This window comes from Pseudorasbora parva, chromosome 11 (genome assembly GCF_024679245.1).
Source record: "Pseudorasbora parva isolate DD20220531a chromosome 11, ASM2467924v1, whole genome shotgun sequence".
Lineage (NCBI taxonomy): Eukaryota > Metazoa > Chordata > Actinopteri > Cypriniformes > Gobionidae > Pseudorasbora > Pseudorasbora parva.
In genome coordinates, this window is record NC_090182.1 from 20442161 (window position 1) to 20461338 (window position 19178).

Genomic DNA, 19178 nt, shown 5'->3' on the forward strand with positions numbered 1-19178 from the left:
AGGTAGGCAAGCGTATTGTGTTTACTCATTTGTAACAGACTGTTTCGTCCCCATGGAGCTCTGCTTTAGCTATTGGAATAATGCAAAGCAGCATATACAAAGGTTACCGCAGGATACCGACTAAAAAATTATTCCTTTATGTATTTTTATTTACTTGAAAATACAAATCATATTGGACTGAATGGGTGTTTTGTTTTTTATTTGAACAAAAACACAGCCAGTTTAAAGCTCCAAAAGCGTTAATCCTCGAAAATGGCTCCCTCTCATAATAAGATGGATTTGCAATGGGCCTAACTGAGTTGACTGTGAATTGACAGGTGATGAAGTGGAATGATCTCGAGGATATGGCAGCTTATTTGTCACATGGGCTCCTGTGGCGATTGATTCATTATAATTTGTGTTTGTAGGTAGCCGGCTGCTATTAAACGTCAACAAGTCCTCATATTCATCACGGTTCCTGCCGAAGAGGCAGAAATAGAAAACGTAATCTCATCCTGATACCAGGGCGAGCCTGAGGCGCTCCTTCACCTCCCTTTATACTGTCGAGCCTCCCCTAGGGCTCACACGGTCTGGAAGAGACGGGGGGAAATCTATAATCTAGCAGATGGCAGAGGATCTATGGGAAATTCTATAATCAGGGGTTGGCAACCTAACACCAGGCTGAGGAGCGCTGTGTTTCTCTGAGCTGGGGAAGGAAGGATAAATCCACTCCTACCAGGTGAGAAGATGAAACCGAGGTGGTCCGTTCCTGTCGTCACGGGTGCCACATTGAGACGAGACAAGCGACTTAGAGATGCTGCAGACCCACCGAAAAGAGAGTAGGGTGAAAGGAAAAGGCCTCAAGAGAATAGGAGGCAAGAAAACAATGAAAATAAAAGTAAAGGTAAAGGAAGGCCTACATGTCATATAAGTAAAAAGGAAGAGTGTGTGATGTCTGTGCAGAGCGACTCCATATTGAGATTGGCTTTCAATATGCTGGTGGGTGTGAGACTCCCCTGCTTCATTCACACAGTCAAGCAGCACACACGTAATTTCTCTGCAGCCTTACTGCAGCACTACATTTGTAGACATACAGATATCTCCTAAGCCTCTGTGGAAAATGCCACCCTTGCTACAGGCTCATTTCTGCTCCTATCACTAAGCCCTGCTCAACAAAGCCTGTCTCCAGTTTTGCCGTTTTTTTTTTTTAAACAAGAAAATAGCTATGCACTACCTGCCTTTGCCTCATGATAACCTCTCCTCGGTAAGCTCTTTGTGGATGAAGGTAAATAAACAACAGGGCTCATTATGAGTACCGATTTCCTCCCAACTCTCTGGGGACTGTGTAAATCAGCCTTAACATGACTGAAGAGTCGGCTTCCAAATAACAACGAGCACCAAACTGCTATTAAAATGAGTTAATGGAACGGGTTTATTTTAATTGAGGTCTTTCCTATTGCTTTTTAAGTTCATGTAATACATATTGCTTTTTTTTAATATTATATATATAAATAATTTTATTTAGCCACAGCATTTGGTATTCTGTGAACGTGCAGTAAGAATATGCTTTTCCAACTCTGTCTGTGACATATTAGGAGCATTGAACTTTAGTGGAGTAAGAAAGAAGAAAAAGGGACCTGCTTGATCTTCAAGACGTTTTTTTGATGTTGTTGTCCCCAACCACTCCCTAAAATGAAAAAGAAAATGATTTGAGCTTTAATTTAACTAGTTTTGTATCCTGAAATGAATTCAAATCAGATTTAATAGGCAGTTTATCTACGGTGGTGAAAACAAGGGTACAGTCTGATAATTATTAATTGCTGTTCTAGCGCGCAGTTTGAATTAGTGCATAATTTGCATGTGTAAATGCAAGTACAGGCTGATGTATCAGTCTCAGAAGAGATAATACATAAATTGCAGCAGAGGTGTGACAAGTATGACCCCCCGCCTCCCCTCTCCTCCCCTCCCCCATTTCTTTGCTACCTGAAGAACCCCTGCTCCGCTTGCTCGTTGCATCTGGCCCCAGTACAATGAACGCTCTCGCATCCGGACTACGGAACCAATTGTCACGCTGGGAAGAAGGCAAATCAAATCTCACAGCAGCAACTAAGCGAGGAGATTGCTTTTCCTCTCCACTAGCTGAAGTTGGAAGAGTTCGGTTGGGGTTAGAGGACGCAGGTTGGAGAGAAAAAGAGAGAGAGGAAAAAAAAAAAGGTTAGGGTGTTGCCTAGTGCTCCGAAGGTCTCGTTTTCCACCCCCTTTCCATTACTTTCCTCTCCGGCCTTTCCACCTTCACTCACAGAGCTCTTAGGGTGCGATATGCCCCGCCGGACCCTTAAGTATGTGGGAAGAAACACAACAATAATTACGGGGATAGGGTGACACTGGCCGCCAAACTGGGGCCGCTCGGATCATAACAACACATTGTAGAACCTGATTAAGTAGCCATTTGTGGCAGCTCGTCTGTAGTTTAAGCAGCCCTCATCTCTGAGCCTGAAACCCAACCTCTGTGAAAGAAATATTGATAGTCCTTATGATTTGATGGCGGTCAGCGGTGTAGGCATACAGTACATTACTTTACAGGAATATTGGCGCTAATGCATGGAAGCTCTCTGGCATAAAGACCTCTAAGGGCCAAGGGCGCCTCTTAAATGCCCTCTGGCCATCAACCTGAATTAATGAAAAACAAGAACATTGCGGTATACGATTGATATCCCTTTTTGGGGGAAGCTTACTAATTATCATGATCCATTAGTGAATTATCACCACACATCAATAGTTGCTTTTGTTGTGGAATAATGGCACTTATCACATTCTTCAAAGAACGTGTTGATATCTGCTTGAATACAGTACTAAAGCGTATTTTGTAATCTTCAGCAGTGATATGTCTCTATGGAACAGCAGCTGCATTTGCATAACTGAAGCTATTACTCCAATTAGCCCACTCTGATATAAGCGGAGAGATCAAAATGTCAACAGAAGGAAATCTGCTGAGATGACGGAGTCTGCATCATCGATAGCGACTCTTCTCGTAAAAGGGTTAGTGATCCGTGTAGTGTAACTGCGTTTCAACAGTGCTCTCATTTGTTTTAAGTGCCGTGGCCGAGGAGAGTGAAAGCATAGCTTCGTATGTGTAGATATACAAGGAAGAAGGCCTCTCGCTCTCCCAGCAGCGATCTGGATAACGCCGCTCAGAACCAATTATGGGCCAGCCACAGAGGCACACCATTTGGAAATTTGTGTACTGTCTTTTTTAATGAAGCTTTCCCCTTGTTACTCAGTCCATTGCTATTCATTAGTCTTTTTGTGGACGTCTGTAGAGATGGAAAGGCTGTGTAATGAGTTTTCACAGGGACTAAAGTAGAGCACAGGTGCTATAAAAAAGCTAATATTATATATATATATATATATATATATATATATATATATATATATATATATATATATTTATTTAAAAAAAAAATATATATATATATATATTATATATATATATATATATATATATATATATATATATATATATATATATATATATATATATAAACCTTGCAGTATACGATTGGTATCCTTTTTGGGGGAAGCTTACTAATTATCATGATCCATTAGTGAATTATTTAAAAATTTAAAAGTAATTGCTCATGCCTATTACTTTTAAATTAATGGAGTCAAGCCGGACAGGAACAACGAGGCAAACAACTACCTTGTGAGCTGCAACGAGAACAAGTGCATGTTCCAAAATTGAGGTCTGCTAATATAATGTTAATTAAAATGTCTTTTTACAAATTATCTCCTTGATTACGATGACTTAAGGTTTAATTAGAAACAGCAAACATCCACACATGCAAGAATAATATACACCCGCACCCACCCCTTACATACACATTAAAGAGAATGGTTAACCTTCAGTGGGTTCAGATTTCACCAGCCCAAACATCTCAATTAGACACCTGGTCAGCCGTCACTTGTAATTAAAATATTATCATGCGTGGGGTAATTAAGAAGAGTGAAGGTGAGACAGTAAGCAGCAGCATTGACTGGAGATGGAAGAAGGTCTGGGGTGAACTGTGGTGAGCATTATTTCTCTAGGAAAAAACAAACAAAATACAGTTATTCAATATTTAAATATATTTAACAGGCCTCTAAGGAGACATTTTTCTTACATATATAATTAACAAAAAGATACATGACAACTCAAAATCATATGCGTTTTCATTTGTTGACATGCACATCTTGTGCTGTATGGATCTCCTAATAAGTGGTGAATATACACTGATGAAGGAAATGGCCATTTGTTTGGGATCATAGATCTTTATGCAGAGTTATTCTGTCTATGATTATGATAGCTTGTATCTGTCTCCCAGCAGCTAGTCTGGAGGTCCCTGGCTGGCGGCATAATCATTGGTCTTGTTGCACTGTCTGCATTAACCTTCTTATCGTCTGGGTGACTGCTGTTGTCAGAGGGGCTGATGGCTAGACATACCCCTGGAAGCAACACACTGAATATCTCGGTTTTGAATCAGCTGAAGTTGAATCGGAGAGGCAGATTTATTACCATGGAAAATACATGCATCTATAATAGCTATTTAGATTCAAAATGTTAAATTGAAAAGGAAAGCAGCCAGTGTTTCTACTAAATTAACATAATATTTATCATTCTATGCACCAATTAAGAAACAGTGATTTACATCGATATTAAGCTGCATATATTTTTATGCTAACACTTTAAATATGACAAATGACATATGGAGACTTATTGACCATGCAAATGTTTCGTTGAATCTAAAGTTTTGATTCACTGAAATTAACAGTTTAAAGCGATTTATAGAAATTAATTAATTAAACTTAGGAACATGTCTGTCTTCACACTCTAATTCCTGCAAGTCATAGGATTGTGAAATTAGTCATGCTGTTTACAAGTGTATTGACCAAATATGAAGTGCATTAAAGTCTTTGCATTATTCATGATGTTGCTTAATTTCATAACACCAGCAATACAACCACAAATATACTGCGAATACCGATAAATATACACCCAGTTCCACTGTGTTCTTCTAGTCATGTATTCATAAAGCGCTGCCTTCCAGAAGACTCTGAAGTCTCTTTCTCAATGTGGGTCAAAGAGTCATCAAATGCAGATCATTGAGGCCTTTTCATCTGCAATCGCAAAGTAAAAAAAAAAAAATCCCCTGGCATGCTCTTAATTTCCTCCCTCCGTTTATTTCTTTGATATTTCCACATTAGCATCCTCAAAAGTGTTGTGAGGAAAAGCAGCGCTCGAAGAGAGGAAGAGAGGAAACTTTTTTATCTAACCCCCAACCCCTCCTCTATTCCCCAGTCTGGCTTAATGACATTTTGAAGAGCGTGGTCTGACTAAGGATGGTTTTGTGGGTGGGGGAGGCTGGAGGAGTGACGACAGGAGCAGACTCACTGCAGCAGAACAGGCCACATGTGCTTAGAAAGAGAATGGGGGAGTTTGCCTTTGAAAGCCCAGGCAGCTAACTAGAGTCTTTGTGTAAAATAACATTTATATTGAAAGGCAATTACTGGTGACATTATTTTGGTTGCTGCATAATTAAATTCATTTTTGTTCTCTCTCTCTTTCTTTCTCTTTCTCTCTCCCTCTTTAATTCTGTCTCTTTCCCCCAGACGGAGAATTATTCCATTGACTCCAGTTATGTAAACAGCAGAGCACACCTAATTAAAAGGTATGTCTTTATAAAACAATCAGATGAACTTATCTCACTTATTTTGTTGCGTTCTTAAAGCAGCCAGATCATCGCTGTTTTTTGTCATATTCTTTTGTATTATGCTAAACACTCGATTTGCATGTGCAAAGAGCAATACAAGTAATATAGTATACATTCTGCTTTTTCTCACATTGACTGGATGTACCAAATGTCAGATATTTTGGAATGAGATGTGTTTGCATATTCATTTCAATGGATGGCCGTGCAATTAGTACAATACTCTTTTTAAAATGAGATGGCCCTTTTAAGATGCCATTTTTTTATTAAAAATAACCAAAAAATAACGTCTTACATACCGTAGGCAAGATATTAATGCTCAAAAGGTTTATAAATGGCCAGTGTTAAGCTTTAATAATTCAGTATTATAAGTGATTAAGCACATCCTCATCAAGTATTTCTTCTTTTTTCCTAATATGAATAATTACATCAAATCCCTGCAAACGTGTATACATATTACATGTTAGAGAATATTAAAGCTCTAGCCCAGAGCGGAGGAGGCCTAGGCGGTTAAGCTACATCTGTGTAGATGTTAATCAGATAGCTAAATCTACATGCATTTTAATCCTGGAATTCCAGGGGATTCTTACTCAGTGCACACAAGGAGGGCTTTGTAAGGCCACAGAGATAAGGAAAAGGTAACGTTTTTGTTCGCATTGTGGAAGAAAGGAGCTAGGACAATAGATCCTTTGTACTGGCAGGACTTGGCCAGCTATTGCCTGGCATGGAGCACTGGCATGCAGACGTCCCTAATGAAGGTCCTCAGCAGCCTGGGGCCCTGGCTGCTACGAATGTGCACAGGGACTGTAATGTCTGTCTTACCTGGAGCAAAAGAACATTCAGGTGTACCTCAGTACCGCATTTTTTAAACCAATTACAGCAATTTTATCTTCTGAAAAAAGCACTGCCTATGTTTACATAAACAAAGAGTATTCAAGTGTCGGCTCTTTGGCTCTGCGACACTACAAAGAAATCCCCTCAGGAGCCTGTGGGCGCACAGACTGGGACAGGTGCAATTAGTCTGATAAAATCAGAGGCTGCACTACCACCATTGCAGTGACATTGCTAGAATTCCCCTCTCCCTCTTCTCGTTCTCTTTAGAAGAGGATGCAAAGATGCTTTTGTCTATGTATGTCAGTGTGGATATGTGTATGCATGCATTTCTGATCCTTGCCGTTGCTACAGAAGCTAAACGTGTTCCACTGGGCTAACTACCAAATTAAGGGAAATCAGGCTTGTGCACTGCAGCTGTCAATTGTTTTTTTTACCCCTCTCCCTCTTTCAAGTATTTGAATGTAGGTAAATAGCGAAAGCACAGTTTGCTCAGATTATTTAACCTCTTTCCTTAAAACTTCCAGGGGTTTATGTTTACGTGGTTCATCTTGTGTGAAGGGTTTTATACAGGATATTTATGTCTATGCTGTTTAAAAATATATATATATATATATATCAAAACAATTATTCAGTAAAACAATAGAGATAGTTCTGTTTTTATACCTCGCGCCCCAGGTCCATTAGTTAATTACCTGTTACACTATATTAATCTTGGTTAACTCTTTCCCCGCCAAGCACGAAATTTTCTGTTATTTGTGAGAAAACGCTTCCCGGACAAAAGCGGAATTTTCCTTGTTTTCACTGTCAGACGCTAGGGGGCGCTATTACGCATCTTCCGAATGAGTACTGAATCTCCTGATCAAAAAAAGATGCAGTAAAACAAGCGATCGTATGTAATCATATACATATGTAAAATAACGTGATCATCATCATTAAACAGCTTGAGCTTTAGCTCCAGGCTTAGCAATAGGTCTGTGCAAGCATTAGGAGTGTTGATGGACTCAATCTACTCGATCTACATCTGTGTTTGATCATCGCTGCTCTGAATCTGATCTGGATACAGTATTTCACAAAAATGTGATTTTCTCAGCTTTTTGTTCAAAATGTTGCTTTTATTATTAAACTTATTAAACTTTTATTATTCAATTCAAGTGTTGATAAAAAAGGAATGCATGAAGCTAGAATAAAAGGTTTTTGTTGTTGTTGTTGTTGTTTTGTTTAAGAGAAGAGTTAGGGTTAAGGTATTTATTTTGATATATTGCATACACATATTCAAAAAACAAAATATTCTATGGGCTATTACATTTTTATGAAAATTGTCAAAAACCCTGTCAAAATTGATTTTTGCTCATTCACTTTCATTAGAGAGCTTTCATCATCACATTTTGTGTTACATAGACAAGAGAAAGCCAGTGCTTGAGAGTCTGACATAAGGTTGAGTAAATGATGACAGAGTTTTCATTTTTGGGTCAACTATCCCATAAATGCCTTTGCAATCAACAGATACACAAGACGTATTTCTGAAATTGTCTATAGAAAATGTAGGAACTTTGACCGAAGTAACACAAAAAAGCTCTACACAGCCAGTGAGTGCAGGCCATTGACCTCCGATCTTTTATCTCACCATATAAGAATTTGACAAAAAACACCTCTTTGCAGCTACACTGTCTGAGTGGCTAGAAGCTAAATTGAGGTAGTGTGGGGTGAAGAGAGAGAGAATGATGAAACCAAAGTTGACAGATAAATAACACTATCCTTATTTCTCGTCTTTTCTCCTTCACCTGGCTGTAGCACGTCAACATTCAAGGACATGGAAGGAAACAGTCTGAAAGACAGTGGGCACGAGGAGAGCGACCAAACCGACAGCGAACATGATGTTCAGAGAGGGCACTACGCTGACACGGCTGTCAACGACGTACTGAATATGACCATACCCCCCAACAACTCGCAGCTACATGACCAAGGTAAGACAGAAAGATCTTGACTGGCTGAAAGCATATAGGGAGAAAAAAAATCAAGACTTAGCTTCGCATGCATAGTTGGCCTTGAGGCGCCTTGCTAATGCACAGGCAGCACTTCTCTTCCTGGAGTCTTTGATACAAGCCCGGGGAACATTATTGACGGATGTGAGCCACGTCTGCAGTCGACTGCAACACTTCAGATCCAGACCTAAATGGCAGCAATTAGGCTGACAAAGGTTGAAGGTGGAAATCTACATATCACGCAGTCTCCTCATGCATAATTCACGCGGATCATTTAGCAGGGAATTAATGTTGATGTTTCTTTTTTTTCCTCTCTGACTGCCGTTAAAGACATCCGGTATGATGGCAGGAGTCAGTAGGAGGTCATGTTCACTCTCAGCTACTGCCACTCAATGCTACAAAGTTACAGAGCGACGAGTGGCAGCGCTGCTGAGGATCAAAGCGCGGAGAAGACCAAAAGAGGGCTCCAAATTGTTTTATTGCACCGATTGTTTTGTGTTGTTATGCGCAATCAGCCTTTGATCTATGTAATTTAGAACAATTGAATACCTCCAGCGGAAAACTATTCTTGTCGGACGGAAATTAGTCAACCAACATTCTAAATTACAATGAGAGCTTGACATTTGCTGAATAGAAAAAGAGTAGAAATAAAGAGCATTTCTAAGGAAGATGAGGTCATTAAAATTGGCAGGATGGTCACTCAGATCGGAGATTAAAGATCGTGAGGCATTGTGGCTTGCATGCGACGCTCTAAGTCAAGCCTGGCTGTGTCTGACTCATAGTACTGCTGCTTACAGATCTCGGTGTATTGCTTAGAGAAGAAGAGCCTAATAAGAGAGCTAAGGATGAGAATAGAAAGTTAACGGCTATAAAATAATTCAGCTTGTTCTTCCTCATTGTGTTTTTCCCACTCTGTAAAGCAGGAACCTGAATTATGTAGAATTGGCAGGTGTACCAATTAAGATCTCATTTGGTCCAGATCGTGTGCTGTATGGCTAATTCCAGAAGGCTAATTAACTGATTTATACTCCAGATGAATCACACGATGTATGGCTACATGGCAATCGGAGGGAAGATACATTCTCCCATTTAACATGTATATGTGAACACGTTGGATCCATCAGCAGATTTGTTTGAGTGTTGCTGGGCTGGCTGTGGCATCCATGTGTTGTCTGCCGCTGAGAGGAATTACAAGCCTCTAGGTTTCCATGATGGAGATCTTTCTGAATTTCTTGCACTGCCAACTTCCTGTCAACATGTAATGAACAATTAGTAAGTCTCATGACTACAATTTAAGCTGTTGTAGATATGCATAGAGGAATGCATATACAGCAACGGACTCATAAAATGCACTCTGACATACCCTCCAGCTCGGCACTTACATAATTGGACACAATTAGAAAATGTAAACAGAGAACATTTCAAATAGATGAAGCTTTTCCAGGTCAGCCATTTTATCATTAGCAAAGCTCTTATCTGCTCATGAGCAAGCAAACATTGAAAATAAAGGATAGCAGATAAGCAAAATGAGTAAGCACTTCAACGTCGCTGTCATCGGTTTTTGTTTTAACCAAAGCCATTAGACGGTGACAAGTATCAAATACTAATGCCATTTTTAGGCACGTCTTCAATCATATTATTCTGCAGCAGCTACAGGCCCCTTTACCGCAATGAAAAGCAATGCAGTGAACAGACAGCTCTCATTCAAGTCCTTTAAAAGTCTAAAGGAGATGTATCACAAACTGAAATGACCTTGGACATTAGATATGCAGAAAAATAATGGAATTCATCCACCATTACAATCTCTCCAGTCTTCTAGAGTCCAACTGTTCAAAATAAAAATCCCTGTCATTTTCTGTTTTTGTTAAAACCATCAACTCAGATTATTTAAACTTTAAAAAAAAAAAACTTAAATAACCATGTTTAAAGGCCCACTGAAGTGCCTTGAAACATGCAGCTTTATTCAATGTGTTGAATATCCCCGTGAACAGGAAGATGGGGCGGGAAATATCAGACAGCTCAGCCCCTTTTAAAAAAAATGTCCAATAGCATTTCTTTATATCACAGTTTGATTACTGGAGTCGTACCTGAATTCCAACGGGTCCGATATGTTTTGTGGCCTGCGCCGACTCGCACATATGATCTGGTGCGCCTGAAACTAACTTGAAATCAGACTTCATTCGCATCAACGGAAATCATTTTTACACTATCTGAATCGTTCCCTTTCCCCTATATAGTAGAATGTTCCCTTTCCCCACCATGTAGAAAATAGTACATGTATGAGCAAGTGACCGATTTCAGCCGCAACTTCAGCATCTATTTAGGGGTCGGGACACTTCAGATTCTAGAGAACATTTGATTTGGTAGATGTGATGAGAAGCTGTGATGTCATAAAAATCTGTAATCCATTTTAGCGGAAGTGAGAGACTAAGTTTTGAATGCTTATCTCCCGAATTAGAATAACCTTAAGGCTTACATATTCATACTAAAAGCTTTAGGGGGCTTTAACAGCGAAATTCCTTTTGGAAAACTACATTAGCCATGAATGTAAAAACAAACCAACAAACATTTGCTATACCTCATGGGATTGTAGTTGTTTTACCATCGTAATTTTTTCTCCCCAAAGTTTGCTGTTTTGTAATTCACCTTTATAGCTCATTGGTTTAGTTCATGGCTTATAACTCTAAAATTCCTATGGGAAATTACATCTGGAACCAAGGCTACTAAAAAAGTAGGCGGTTGCACTTTATTATGTTGCTAAAGTGTGCTTGCTGAGTCGCTAACTAAAAAAAAACCTTTAATCTCTTAATTTAAAACTTAAAATTAAAAGCCCGGCCCAAACGTCAGGTGGACTGTTTGCTACAAGTTCTAATAGATCCTCAGGTTTAGTTGCTCTTTTACCTTATTTTGTATCACAAAAGGTTCAAGAGTTAAGTGTAATAAAATTAGACAATCGCAGATTCACCAAAAACCAACCTGAGGCTGAATTTCCAGCTAGGAAATAGACACACTCATTCACCAAGACACTAAGGCATAAAGAGATTGTAGTGGGAATACCTCTGATCTAACCCTTAACTGTTCTAGTACAGTGTAACAAGTTTAAACTGCAATTGCCAAAGGACATAAACAGAGAGTCTGGATATAAAGACGCTCCTTTGTTTCCCCTTTTTGCTTTTGTTTTTATGTTTTTTCCCCCTCATTCTTCCTGGAAACAAACAGAGGCAGGAAGTTGAGGGATAGTAAGCTCCCTCCTGTCTCGTTCCCCAGGCTCCCAAGCAGTGTAAATGTTTATGATTCACACAGCTCTTTGAAAAGTTAACGTTTGCACCAGGGACACAGTGTTACCTCTGATTTAAAATTGCTCCTCCCCAACTTCTCTTCTATTGTGAGACGTAGTGTGAGAACAGGGGGAAAAAGCCCTCTTAGGACTGTAGTCTCTTAATAGTAAACAATACACAAACTTCCTCAGGGGTGCTTCCTTCATAGCCTTTTTATTCTATTACCAGGATCTATGTCTATTTCCTGCAGTTTGCACTCCTTTTTCTTTCAAGACTACAGCAATTTATGGAAGCTTCAATGGCATGTTAGATGGTGTGTTCTTGTCAGGAACGTCTGGGAGATGGTGCTAATGCTACTGTAGCAGGGTTGTGGTGGTCAAGAGCCAAGACTAATGATTGTGTTCAAGACCAGTGCTCAGTGAAATGTTGATGAATGGGTTATGACGTGGACGTCGCTGACCAAACCCTGTAAACCTCTGTGTTTAATGCCTTCCCTGAGTTGAATTATACATTAGTTTACAAGCAAAAGACTCTTGAGAATGATAGTACCTGATAGAAATGGCATATAAGCATGAAAATACTGCTGCATTTACTTTCCACGTTCCTTCAAGAGCATTTATGGTCCATATGGGCCAAACAAATATGAGAACCTTTAAGGATTGACTGGTGATTTTGTTTGTTCTAGGCCAGAGGTCTGGTTGAAGGCTATTTGTAGAGTTCTCAGTCCCAACAGACAAAATGACAGTCACCATTAAGCTCTTCTTCTCCTCTCTCTTTTTCCCCACCCCCAGAGGAGATTGAGGAGCTTTGGCAGCTCAATTTGCAGCTGCTGAGTTCCAGCATGTTCCACTCAGAGTGTCCCCGACCCCGGGAGTCTTTTATTCATCAATTCCTCTGTCCCCACGGGCTTGTATCTCCTCCCATGCCCCGGGATTTTACACTCCCTCCACCACCCAGTGCCCCATCAGTAGACTCTGGTTTCTAATTGATTTTGATGAAATTGATAAAAGAGTTTCCTTTTTTGTCTCCATCACCCCCGACGGACCCCCTCACCCATCAGAAACTCCTCCTCTTTAGTTGCCCTCTCCTTCACTGCCAAAATCTGTATGTGCACTGTACTGCTCAACTTTCCTGACAGTTTTCCTCATATTAAAATAATTGACAACTATAAATAACAGTTTTGACACTCCAGTCTCACCCCAAACTTTTAGGAGAATGTTTTTTTTTCTTTGCGTGGGGGTCTCTGATCGCCTAATGCAAATGCTGACAGATGTCAAAATGAAGACAGGAACAGAGAAAGACAGAGAGAGGACTCTGACTCAGGTAAGCAGGGTGCAGAGAGCAGGAGAAATGATGTCTTTGACAGTCTGGAGTGGTTTTCTCTCGACTCTGAACTGAACTGCAGCCTCAAGGGTGCATCATGACAGCTCACTTCTCTTAAAAAACTAATATTAACATTTGACTGAATCAGACATTAAAAGATCACAGTTTCTGCCTGATATGAGAAACACACACACAATTTTTATATATATATATATATATATATATATATATATATATATATATATATATATATATATATATATATATATATATATATATATATGAAGCTGCTTCGAAACAATATATGGTTATATAATTTAGACTTAATAACATTTGTATGGTATGTAACAATTGTAAATGTATGAAACATTTTCAGTGACATAGTGCAGTTAAAAGTGCAGTTAAATTAGTCAATTAATAAAAATAATCATCAATTAAGGGTTTACATTTTGTCAATATGAATTAAGATGAGATGACAAATGCATTAAATAATTCCAAGGAAAACAAACTGTTGACAAAGAAAAACACATCTAGAAAGATTATTTAATTATTGATTATTTGGTTTAATTTTGCATTTATTATTTTTGTTGTCAAAAATGTAGCCTGAGTAAGACCAAAATGAATAAATATATATAATGATGAAATATTGACAAAAAGTCAATAAAACGTCAAAAATATAAAAGACCAAAACAATTAGGGGGCTGTGTGTGATGTCTTATTGTGTTAAAAACAATGGATTGGAAAAGAACAGGGTTATTGGCCAGGTGAAAATAGACCAGCAATGAAAAAAATAGCTCAGATAGAGTGCCTGTAGGAATGTCCTCTTAAACGTGCTGTTTACTTTCCTGTTTTTTTCTCTCTATAAGGTGTCAGAATATTACTGCAAGGAGCTTAGCTCTGCAGCAGTTACCTTCACAGCATTGTGTAAAAATGGGGAAATTAATTGTGTTTTTATTCAGTGCTTTCACTCCGTACTCTGGCAGAAAAGGCTTGAGGTCGTTCTCTTTGAAGGTGTGCCTTCCTCTCAAAAACATGAAAACATCTCAGACAATCACATAACCCTGGATAGAATCGCTCTGTCTTGAACCCACAATCTCCTTCTTCTGAATACTCGAAATGGGGTTTAATCAGCTAGAGAGGGGCTTCTTATCTTTCTGCACTTGTTATGGGTAGCTTATTGAACATATCAATGGGGGGTTGGGGGGAGAGAAGGAGCGGTTCATTATTTCTAAGGTTGGCAATGAGGCTGATGTATCTCATTGCGAACCCTCGGTTGACAGCTCATTTTCTAGACAATCCTAGCTTTGATTCACGGAAAGTGAGAAAAAGAGTGGGACGGTGAGGAAAAGAAGGCTCAGGATTCCATTGCTTATTCAGGACCAACACTCTTCGGCTGTTTGTTAATAATCTCCTTTAGAAAACAGGCTGAATCCCAATTGTTTGTCGAACACGTATGTAACGGTGCAATTCTGCGCAGATAGGAATGCTGGGAGATTGGCCTTGTGCTCAACACACAGGAGAAGATTAAGGCAAGGTAATGTGCTGTTTGATAGTCACGGTGAGAAGGAACCGCTGCTCTTCAATCTCGACTCAATTTGAGAGACTAAAAGGAAGGAGAAATGAAAAAGTGTGCATCCAAGGGTTAATGAGAGAGACTCTGTGCGAAAAGAAAAACATTGAGTGAAGGTTTGAGCCGGTTAGACGGATAGGTCAGCTGAAACACGGCGCCACAATGTCTGCAGTGTGCCAAATTGTGCGATCCTGATTGATCTGTGTTTTTAACTATGCTGGATTTCTTGGCGACACACCTTTCGTCCTCGTGTCCATCTGCTCTGTACCCTCCTGGCCCTTCCTGACTCGTGGCCCTCTTCCAAACCCACATTACTTTCTCTCTCTTGCAGTCATGAAAATCCTGAAGTAACAACACCCAGGGGCAAAGTATCCTCTCGGGTGCAGAAGGTAAAATGAAGCTAACCACATCGCATTCCCAGCTGTGCTCTAACTGGAATGTAACTAATAGTGAGGGGAGACAAAGTCCATCCTAGTGGAGGGCTCTTGGGCTGTAATGGGCTCATCGTAACAACTGCTACTGGGTCTATCCAGGTCTCCAAACAAGCATTTCTTGCATCCCACCCCAGATTCTTCTACCCGGGTGGGATAGAGCAGGGCTCAACAATAGAGACAGAGCGAATTTAGCCAACGCCCACACCAATCCAACGTTCTCCATTGACTTCGTATTGTGAGAAGCGGTCGCTTCGTCTTTTCTTACTTATAACAAAAAACAGAACAATGTCTAACAGCTGATATGTGACAAGGTGTACAGCAAACAAGCTACAAAAACACACAACTAGGTTATTATTAGCTGTTGACCCCAAAAAACAAGCGTTTAAGGAGACAAAAGTGGATACAGGCAATAAGACGTGAAGCTTCAGCAGGATGGGTCAATTTTGACTACGTGTGCAGTAAACATTTAGTCGAATATCCAAATGTAAGTTTTATATATTATATTTCCTGTCGCTGATTACGTTTCCCTCTAGTGGTTGTAGTTTTCAGTGTTATATAACATGTTGTGCTATGTTTCTATTGCCTGTATTAACTGTGTCCCTAAACACTCTTTTTTTAGGTTAACAGCTTATAAAAACTTCTGGGGTTTTGGTTCTGGGTTTTTTAGCTTGTTTTCTGTACACCTTGTTGCTTTCAGACAGATTTTTTGTAACAAGTCAGAAATGACAAGGCGGTCGCTTTACGCCATCGAAAGTCGGTCGGTTTGTTTTCCCCACGGTGGGCGTGGCTTTCCGAATATGCGTGCAGCTAGGTCTCTGTAAAGATAGCCTGCTGGTCAGCGTTCAGTTCTTTTGGGCCAGTTAATGGGATCGTCCCTTGTCCTTTCAGGCCAGTATTTCGCTGCCACTGAAAAGTTTACCTTTACTGAATCTTTTTTTTTTTTCATCAAAAATTTTCAGTGGGCAAAATTTAATTTCTGTGAATTAAACTGCATAAATTCATAGAAATTTAATTCAGCCAACTGAAAAATTTAGATGTGATCAGTCACTAGAAAAGTTTCAATTGGAAACCTTTTTTTTTTTTTACTGTGGAAAAATAATAATTAATTGGTTACATTTATATAGCGCTTTTCTAGGCACTCAAATCACTTTTACATAGAAGGGGGAATCTCCTCAACCACCACCAATGCATTGAATAATCATAAAACCTACAGACCAATCCATGCTGTATTGCATCTTATCCCATAATTTTTCAAAATAATTGTGAATATATTTGAGACTGTGTTCATTTCCAGTTTGTTTCAAATATTAATTTGCCAAAGGGGGAAAAAAAATGAAAATACATAAAAATATTTTAATAAATAAAATGTGTAACCATTTCCATTAACATTATTGCTAAAAATTAAAAATCAATTATTGTGTTAGGGTCAATGAAAATATGAGCAGAAGAAAAAGGAAAAAAAAAAAAAAAAAAAAAACAACTTAATTTTAGTTGAATACTGTAGGGGTCGTGTAAATTGCAGATCACTCACTGAGAACTTGGAAATTCATCCAATCAGCGGCATCCCATCAGCACCGATGGCGAGCTGAACCAGACCCTCATCCTCACAGCCGCTCTGTTTGACAGGGATTGGATTGGACTGTGTGGCAAGTGCTGCCAAAAAGTGTGCCTCGATCGGTAGGCAGGCGGTTTAATAGACGGCAGGATGAGATCCCTGCTGGCATGAAGCCCACAGCACCCACAGCAAGTCCGACTCAACTCCATTAACTCCCATTAGAATAGCTCAGCTCGCTTCACTAAAACCCTACGTTCCCGTTTCACGCTTATAGACAAAACTACACTCGTGTCCACCGAAATGCTCGCTGATTAAAAGAGCGAACTGCACTCACAAAACACACCCACGCTTATACAAACACGATAATCTGTTGCACACATTTACTTTAGCAAATGTCAATTGTGCGTCGCATTTTTTTCTAGGACCGCCGGGGTCCGCTCACTCATGGAAAGATTACGAATAAACTCTGCAGTGGTGAAAAAAAAAAAAAAATCAGCTGTCTTCTGACAAGTACATTGTACCCGGCAGTTTTCTGTCCAGAATACAAAGAGACATTTATCACTGCAGCTGGGTAGAAAAGAGAGAGGGGGGTGTGAGCGAGAAAAGAGAGAGGGGAAAAAGATACAAGGGAGAACTGGCTTGCTCTGTCACTGCGGCAGTGTGAGAATTTCTTTTAACCCCCTTCCTATTAACGCGGTATGCATTTGAGTGAATGGAAGCCATCCTCCATTCCATTTCCATGCTATATTTCATGTTATGGTAGTGCATTTCTCCTGTATTAGGACTCATCCTGATTCGTAACACTAAAATGACGCCTCCTGCCCATCTGAGGTAATTACAGCCATTACGAAAAGGTTAAAACCTGGGCAGCTGCCCTTTCTGTATCCTGTCACTCTGATGTATATTCATTTGCCCTGGTGTAAACATAAAATGATCGGCTGAAATGCATGCACAGACGTACAATCAAAGCGATGACTTTGCTGTGTGGAACGCCTGACCACAGGAATACCTTCATGACTGAGTTCACAGGGATGCCTTCATCTCGTCACGTCTTCATCCTTCTGTCCTCACTCGCTCCATTGCAGATGATCTCAGTGGGTTAAAATTCAGTTCAGTTCCCTCCCGCACAAAAAATGACTTCAGCCCGGCAAATGATCAGCTATTGATGAAAGATTAAAGACAGGGACCGGGGAGTGAGATCAGTTATGGCTACAAACCATGGGACTCTCCCCACTTTGCCCAATGGCGTTATCTCTGTATATTGTCAGCTTCACATAGCAGAAAACCTCAGCAAACCTTTTACGTGCAAATACCCCCCTTTCTTTCCCTCAAAGCGGTCAGCTCTCCCCAGAGCTTAAGCAATCGTTTTCTTCAGAGGAAAAAAGACAGTGTGGTGTGCATTCTGAGCGTGCCGCTGCAACAGACTTTGTTTTCCTCCATGCCGCCCCTACGGTCCATTTTCAAGGCTTCCAAAGAGAGGAGATTGAACTCAAATCACTCCATCCTCTGGGTAGCCAATTAACCTTCATGGTTTTAGGGCCCTTGCCCCCCAACCCCTTAAAAAGAAGTATAAAAACTAATGGGGGAGGCTGGCTGTTAAGTTTAATGGGCGACAGGGAGGCCTCAAAATGGTTTTTTTAATGATGCTCCCCTGCTCTCGTGCACTATCCATTAAAGAGTAGGCTGGGATGGGCTGCTGCACTGCAAGACTGGAGATCAACACAATCAAATGGGCCAAACATCACAGCGGGGGCTTAGATCCCTTTTTAAAGGATAATATGCAATCTTGCTCATCATTTCTGTCGCATTAACATCACAAAAGTTCTAAAAGACAGCCTAATATGTCTCCATCCAAATCTGAGCTGTCACTTGCACAATTTCGCTTTGGTGATAGATGTCTAATTTAATTTCTGGCCTTTATGGGATCATTAGCTCCCATATCGAGGCTCCTCTAGTGGGCTTTGCTTCTGATTTTTAAGCAAAACCACTTCCCTGCTCCCTGTAATAAAGTAAATCACAATTTTATTATAAAACAAAATATCAAAACAAGTCCCATATATTCTTATAAGATATATAGCAGAAGCACACAAACCTTTTCACAAAAAGTTTTAATGTTTCAAAATATGAAACAACAGATATAAATGTGTAGCCTAGAAATCAAGACGCACCCTAGCGGCAGCAAATTTAATCTGCCCGCAAGTGTCGTCTAGGAACTCTCAATACCCTTCTGAGCTGTGTTCTTCTCAATCTGGACGGGCCAATCACATCGTGTATAGAATCGGCGGGCGGGGCCATAATGACGACGGCCGAGTTGCGTTTGCGTGCTTCTAGTAAACACAGAAACTGGCGAACGGCGGCTGTCTTTCGAATCAGCTTTGACTGTGTTTCTGGAAGACTTGGAGTTAAGTTTTTCTCTGAGAAAAGAACGGCACTGAAGTCATTCTTAAAAAGGGAAGATATGTTCTAAGTTTTGCCGACT

General features: G+C 40.0%; 1 protein-coding gene across 4 annotated transcripts in view; it reads left to right on the top strand.

Moving 5' to 3' along the window:
• The window catches only part of pcdh19 (protocadherin 19), a 61699-nt gene that overhangs the window by 25180 nt on the left and 17341 nt on the right, over positions 1-19178 (top strand). For all 4 annotated transcript variants that reach the window (XM_067457368.1, XM_067457369.1, XM_067457365.1 and 1 more), the window contains exons 3-4: positions 5626-5684; positions 8349-8521. In XM_067457368.1, the coding sequence (XP_067313469.1) occupies positions 5626-5684; positions 8349-8521 (232 nt within the window). The remainder of the gene's footprint in view (positions 1-5625; positions 5685-8348; positions 8522-19178) is intronic.